This window comes from Mauremys mutica, chromosome 1, assembly GCF_020497125.1.
Source record: "Mauremys mutica isolate MM-2020 ecotype Southern chromosome 1, ASM2049712v1, whole genome shotgun sequence".
Classification (NCBI taxonomy): Eukaryota; Metazoa; Chordata; order Testudines; family Geoemydidae; genus Mauremys; species Mauremys mutica.
The window spans coordinates 359,014,997-359,022,657 of NC_059072.1; the positions used below are offsets into that span (position 1 = coordinate 359,014,997).

A 7,661-nucleotide genomic window follows, 5' to 3' on the forward strand; every position below is an offset into this window, starting at 1 on the left:
CTGCAGCATGCACGTCCGTGGCTGTGGCTGGGTGTGTCAGTAATAAAGGCTAGATGTTCCAGCAAAGCACGAGAATGTGCAAGGAGCTTTCACACGCCTCTTCACACTCCACACATGGGGCCGAGTGAGGACAAGGTCATGGCCAAGATCACCTTCCGGCCAGCAGCGCTAAGCTCGTGTAGGGGACATGTATGGCTCCCTGTGCGTCGGAGGTGGAGTTCCCATCCCAGCATACACAAAGCCCCCACAAACATGCTGTCTAAGTTACTCAGAAAACCTCTCCTGCATCCTCTGCTTCCTGATCACTCAGCAGCCCCCTCTTGCTCAGCCTAGATGCTCTTCCCTCGGAACAGGAGAAGCACCCGGACGCGAATCTGTTTGGTTTTCACACCATACACAACGGGATTCATCATGGGAGGAAAGAGGAGGTAGAAATTTGCCAGTAGGATGTGTACGTGCGGGGCGACATGGTGCCCGAACCTGTGTATTGTTGAGGAGAGGACTACGGGGATGTAGAATACTAAGATGGCGCAAAGGTGGGAGCCACAGGTGCCAAAAGCCTTGAGCTGCTCTTCTTTGGATGCCAGGCTTAAGACAGCCCTTAGGATCTTGACATATGACAGGACAATGAACATCAGATCCAGCCCCACAATGAAGAGAGCTACAATGATCCCATAGATGTTATTGAACCTGGTGTTGGCACAGGCCAGCTTCACCACGGCCATGTGCTCACAGTAGCAATGGGAGATGACGTGGGACCCGCAGTAGGGCAGCCTCCTGAGGAGGAAGGGCAGAGGGAGCATTAGCACAACAGCCCGGGCCAAAGCCACCAGCCCGATCTTTGCTATCACTGAATTGGTCAGGATGGAGGCGTATCTCAGGGGGTTGCAGATGGCCACGTACCTGTCGAAGGCCATGGCCAGCAGCAGAGCAGACTCCATGATGGAGAATGAGTGAAGGAAAAACATCTGCACCAGGCAGGCATTAAAGCCAATCTCCCTGGAATTAAACCAGAAGATGCTCAGTATTTTCGGCACGGTGGTTGTGGATAAAACCAGGTCGATCACGGCCAGCATGGTGAGGAAATAGAACATGGGCTTGTGTAGGGAGGGCTCTGTCTTGATAACATACAGGAGGATGCAGTTTCCTAGAAGGGCCACGGTGAACACTGAGCAGAAGGGGATGGAGATCCAGAGGTGCAGAGCTTCCAGCCCTGGGATGCCCGTCAGGAAGAACACGGATGGATCAACGCCTGTGCTGTTGGAACCTGACAGGTTATCTTGTTGTGGCATCTTTTGTAAGTCTCACATAAATGTCTTTCCTTATAAAACATAACACATGGAATGAACAGACCCTGTGAGTGAAATACATACTAGAGCCCAGTCTCAGCTCTGGAAGAAGTGGACTGACTTTTTGTTTAGTTCATCAGTCATGTTGCAATAACACTAATCATACAAACCCTTATATTTTTTCTTTGCAAACTGATTTAGAGTTTTTAGAATGTCATTACTAGTCACGAGTAATGAACCCCACTTGGTTACAAGTATCCTACCTGGTGTACCTTGCTACTAGGAGATGCACATCACAGTAACTCCTTACTTAAAGTCGTCCCGGTTAACGTTGGTTTGTTGTTACATTGCTGATCAATTAGAGAACATGCTCATTTAAAGTTGTGCAATGCTCCCTTCTAATGTCGTTTGGCAGCTGCCTGATTTGTCCACTACTTGCAGAAAGAGCAGCCCATTGGAACTAGCTGGTGTGGGCTTGTAACCAGGGTGGACCGGCAGATGCCCAGCAGGCTATCAATTACCAGCAGTTCCTCCCTCTACTGCCATGTGCTGCTCCTGCCCTCTGCCTTGGAGCTGCTCCCAGGAGCCTCCTGCTTGCTGTGCAGGAGGGGCAAGAGTGGGGGCTAATGTCAGGGTGTCTCCTTCCCCCCTGCTCCTGCCCCCCACTTCCCCCATCTCCATAGAGCGGGCGAGGGGGGAAGGGAGACACAGCAGGGCTCAGGACGGAGGGAGCTGCTGTCTCAACTTGCTGATCTACTTAAAAAGGCAACGTACATAAAGTGTGATCAGCATACTTAAAGGGTTAATGCGCATCTCACTCTCTCACACTCACAGGGTGTGTGTCTGTCTCTCTCTGACATGCTGTCTCCACTCCCTCCATTTATGCTGCCTTGTAGAGTGTGAGGCTACATTAACAACAATGTGTTAACCCTTGAGGGCTCAGCCGAGTGCTAGTTCATCATTTAGCAGTAAGGCATTCCCTGGGAAATATCCCACCCTCTGACTCCATCACCTCAACCAAGCTTCACAATCATCATTGCTGTGTACAATATCACATTGTTTGTTTAAAACTTATACTATAATATACTATATACTATATAAACTTATAATATAATATAATATATATGATAGAGTCTTTTGTCTGGTGAAAAAAATTTCCCTGGAACCTAACCCCCCTATTTACATTAATTCTTATGAAGCAGCAAAGAATCCTGTGGCACCTTATAGACTAACAGACGTTTTGCAGCATGAGCTTTTGTGGGTGAATACCCACTTCTTCGGATGCAAGCAGACTACTTGCATCCCCCTCTGCTACCCCTCTGATAATTAATTCTTATGGGGAAATTGGATTCACTTAACATCGTTTCGCTTCAAGTTGCGTTTTTCAGGAACATAACTGCAATGTTAAGCGAGGAGTTACTGTATTTAGTGTGCATTCTGCCGTGAAGCACCTAGTTTATCTGGCCGCATGGCACATGCTCTCAGCCTAGAAATACCTGGCATATTAAGCTGCATGTAGGAAGATGTACCTGGTACATTCAGCAGCACACTCTGGGTATTCAGCCCGGATGTACGTAGTACATCACAGAACATGCATGAGTAGTCTATTTTGATCTCAGCGATAACAAAGGGTACATCTACACAGGAAGTGTCAGCCCACGGCAGCAAGTCTCAGAGCTCGGATCAACAGACTCAGAGTACCTCCCTAAAACAAGCTGTGTAGATGCTGTAGCTTGAGTTGGGGCTCCAGCCCAGCAGCTTCAGAGCCCGAGCCTCAACATCTACACAGCTATTCTTAGCACGGTACCCCGAGAAGCACGAACCGGCGTCTGTCGACCCGAGCTGTGAGACTAACTGCCGCTCGCTGCGTAGACATCCCCAAAGAGCCTGTGAGTCGGATCCTGCTCCCTTTGAAGTCGGGGGAGAACTCCCCACCAGCTTCTGGGATAACCAAGCTGTTCTTTTTAGGTGACAAATCTGAGGAACTGTCCCAGGTGTCAACAAAATCATAGAATCATAGAATCGTAGGACTGGAAGGGACCTCGACAGGTCATCTAGTCCAGTCCCCTGCACTCAAAGCAGGACTAAGTATTATCTAGACCATCCCTGACAGGTGTTTGTCCAACCTGCTCTTAAAAATCCCCAGTGATGGAGATTCCACCACCCCCTAGGCAATTTATTCCAGTGCTTAACCACTCTGATAGTCAGGAAGTTTTTCCTAATGCCCAACCTAAACTGCCCTTGCTGCAATTTAAACCCATTGCTTCTTGTCCTATCCTCAGAGGTTAAGAAGAACAATTTTTCTCCCTCCTCCTTGTAACAACCTTTTATGTACTTGAAAACTGTTATCATGTCCCCTCTCAGTCTTCTCTTCTCCAGACTAAACAGACCCAATGTTTTCAATCTTCCCCCATAGGTCATGTTTTCTAGACCTTTAATAATGTTTGATGCTCTTCTTTGGACTCTCTCCAATTTATCCATATCCTTCCTGAAATGTGGTGCCCAGAACTGGACACAATAGTCCAGTTGCAGCCTAATCAGCACAGAGTAGAGTGGAAGAATTACTTCTCATATCTTGCTTATAGTACTCCTGCTAATACATCCCAGAATGATATTTGATTTTTTTGCAAAAGCGTTACACTGTTCATTCATATTTCGTTTGTGATCCACTATGACCCCAAGATCCATTTCCGCAGTACTCCTTCTTAGGCAGTCATTTCCCATTGTGTGCAATTGATTGTTCCTTTCTAAGTTGAGTACTTTGCATTTGTCCTTATTGAATTTCATCCTATTTACTTCAGAGCATTTCTCCTGTTTGTCCAGATGATTTTGAATTTTGAATCCCAAAGCACTTGCAACCCCTCTCAGCTTGGTATCGTCCATAAACTTTATAGGTGTACTGTCTATGCAATTATCTAAATCATTGATGAAGATATTGAACAGAACCAGACCCAGAATGGATCCCTATGGGACCCCACTCATTATGCCCTTCCAGCATGACTGTGAAACACTGATAACTACTCTCCGGGAACAATTTTCCAACCAGTTATGCACCTACCTTATAATGCTCCATCTAGGTTGTATTTCCCTAGTTTGTTTATGAGAAGGTCATGCGAGACAGTATCAAAAGCCTTACTAAAGTCAAGATATACCACATCTACTGCTCCCCCCATCCACAAGGCTTGTTACTCTGTCAAAGGTTTGACATGATTTGTTCTCAACAAATACATCCTGCCTGTTATCTATCACCTTATTATCTTCTAGGTGTTTGCAAATTGATTCATTATTTGCTCCATTATCTTTCCAGGTACAGAAGGGCATTATAGATGGGCATTATATTTGCCCTTTTCCAGTCTTCTGGAATGTCTCCTGTCTTCCATAACTTTTCAAAGATAATTGCTAATGGCTCAGATATCTCCTCAGTCAGCTCCTTGAGCATTCTAGGATGCATGTAATCAGGGCCTGGTGATTTTAAGATATCTAACGTGTCTTAGTAATTTTTGACTTGTTCTTTCCCTATTTTAGACTCTGATCCTACCTCATTTTCACTGGCATTCACTATGTTAGACGTCCAATCACCACCAACCTTCTTGGTGAAAACTGAAACAAAGATATCACTAAGCACCTCTGCCATTTCCACATTTTCTGTTATTGTCTGTCCCCTCTTATTGAAAAACAGGCCTACTCTGTTGTTGGTCTTCCTCTTGCTTCTAATGTATTTGTAGAATGTTTTCTTGTTTCCTTTTATGTCCCTAGTTAGTTTGATCTCATTTTGTGCCTTGGCTTTTCTAATTTTGTCCCTACATACTTGTGTTATTTGTTTATATTCATCCTTGGTAATTTAACCAAGTTTCCACATTTTGTAGAAATCTTTTTTGAGTTTTAGATCATTGAAGATCTCCCAGTTAAGCCAGAGTGGTCTCTTGCCATACTTCCTATCTTTCCTACGCAGTGGGGTAGTTTCCCCTTGTGCCCTTAATAATGTGTCTTTGAAAAGCTGCCAACTGTCTTCAATTGCTTTTCCCCTTAGACTTGCTTCCCATGGGATTTTACCTGCCAACCAGGGGCAGATCCAGGCTCCGCGCACCAAGCGCGTGCCTGGGGTGGCAAGCTGCGGGGGGGGGCGCTTGCCGGTTGCTGTGAGGGCGGCAGTCAGGCTGCCTTCGGTGGCATGCCTGTGAGAGGTCCACTGGTCCTGTGGCTTCGGCGGTGGGTATGCTGAATCCGCAGGACCGGCGGACCTCCCGCAGGTGTGCTGCCGAATCCACGTTACCAGCAGACCTCCCGCAGGCGCGCCACCAAAGACTGCCTGACTGCCGTGCTTGGGGCGGCAAAATACATAGAGCCGCCCCTGTTGCCAACTCCCTGAGTTTGCTAAAGTCTGCCTTCTTGAAATCCATTGTCTTTATTGTGCTGGTCTCTCGCCTACCATTCCTTAGAATCATTAACTCTACCATTTCATGATCACTTTCACCCAAGTTGCCTTCTACTTTCAAATTCTCAACCAGTTCCTCCCTATTTCTCAAAATCAAATCTAGAACAGCCTTTCCCCTAGTAGCTTTCTCCACCTTCTGAAATAAAATTATTGTCTCCAATACGTTCCAAGAATTTATTGGATAATCTGTGCTCTGCTGTGTTATTTTCCCAACAGATGTCTGGGTAGTTGAAGAAGTTTTGGAACAAACTGATAAATTAAACAGTAATAAGTCACCAGGACCAGATGGGATTCACCCAAGAGTTCTGAAGGAACTCAAATATCAAATTGCAGAACTTCTAACTGTGGTATGTGACCAATCACTTAAATCGGCCTCTGTAACAGCTGACTGCCAGATAGCTACTGTGATGCTGATTTTTAGAGAAAGTTCCAGAGGTGATCCTGGCAATTACAGCCCAGTGAGCCTAACTTTGGAACCAGGAGAATAAGTTGAAATGATAGTAAAGAACAGACTTACCAGACACATAGATGAACAAGATTTGATGGGGAAGAGTCAGCCTGGCTTTTGTAAAGGGAAATAATCCCTCACCAATCTAATAGAATTCTTTGAGGAGGTCAACAAACATGTGGACAAGGGTGATCCAGTGGCTATAGTGTATTTTGACTTTCAGAAAGCCTTTGACAAGGTCCCTCACCAAAGGCTCTTAAGAAAAGTCACATGTATTCAAAACAGACTTTGGAGAGAAGAAATTTTATGATATAAAAAGTCCAAATCAACAGAGATGCAGAGACTATTTTCACAAAGGGAAAAAATATTACAAGCTGCAACAGGCCTAGAAACAGTGTCCAGTGATGATCTCTCTAAACCATACACCTCTCTATTTCTGCTCAATATTCAGTTGCTTATACATTCTAGGAGGTTAACCCGAACATCCCTGATTTTTTGAATACTCAGTGGTTTCTTCACATAGTTTTTTTTGTTTTTTGATGGAATTAAATAAGAATATAAGAACATAAGAACGGCCATACCGGGTCAGACCAAAGGTCCATCTGGCCCAGTATCTGTCTACCGACAGTGGCCAATGCCAGATGCCCCAGAGGGAGTGAACCTAACAGGCAATGATCAAGTGATCTCTCTCCTGCCATCCATTTCCATCCTCTGACGAACAGAGGCTAGGGACACCATTCTTACCTATCCTAGCTAATAGCCATTTATGGACTTAACCACCATGAATTTATCCAGTCCCCTTTTAAACATTGTTATAGTCCTAGCCTTCACAACATCCTCAGGTAAGGAGTTCCACAAGTTGACTGTGCGCTGCGTGAAGAAGAACTTCCTTTTATTTGTTTTAAACCTGCTGCCTATTCATTTCATTTGGTGACCCCTAGTTCTTGTATTATGGGAATAAGTAAATAAATTTTCCTTATCCACTTTCTCAACATCACTCATGATTTTATATACCTCTATCATATCCCCCCTTAGTCTTCTTTTTTCCAAGCTGAAGAGTCCTAGCCTCTTTAATCTTTCCTCGTATGGGACCCTCTCTAAACCCCTAATCATTTTAGTTGCCCTTTTCTGAACCTTTTCTAGTGCTAGAATATCTTTTTTGAGGTGAGACCACATCTATACACAGTATTCGAGATGTGGGCGTACCATGGATTTAAATAAGGGCAATAATATATTCTCAGTCTTATTCTCTATCCCCTTTTTAATGATTCCTAACATCCTGTTTGCTTTTTTGACCGCCTCTGCACACTTCGTGGACATCTTCAGAGAACTATCCACGATGACTCCAAGATCTTTTTCCTGACTCGTTGTAGCTAAATTAGCCCCCATCATGTTGTATGTATAGTTGGGGTTATTTTTTCCAATGTGCATTACTTTACATTTATCCACATTAAATTTCATTTGCCGTTTTGTTGCCCAATCACTTAGT

The 7,661-nt window shown here is 44.8% G+C and overlaps 1 protein-coding gene across 1 annotated transcript; it reads right to left on the reverse strand.

The window, feature by feature from the left end:
• Positions 1-329: 329 nt before the first annotated feature.
• On the reverse strand, positions 330-1,292 carry LOC123348548 (olfactory receptor 52K1-like). The gene has a single exon (XM_044986061.1). It carries the CDS (start codon positions 1,290-1,292, stop codon positions 330-332), a length of 963 nt encoding a protein of 320 aa, XP_044841996.1.
• Between the last annotated feature and the right edge of the window lie 6,369 nt (positions 1,293-7,661).

Coding starts and splice junctions, on each gene's coding strand:
- LOC123348548 (XM_044986061.1), bottom strand. CDS start 1,292: ATGCCACAACAAGATAACCTGTCAGGTTCCAACAGCACAGGCGTTGAT.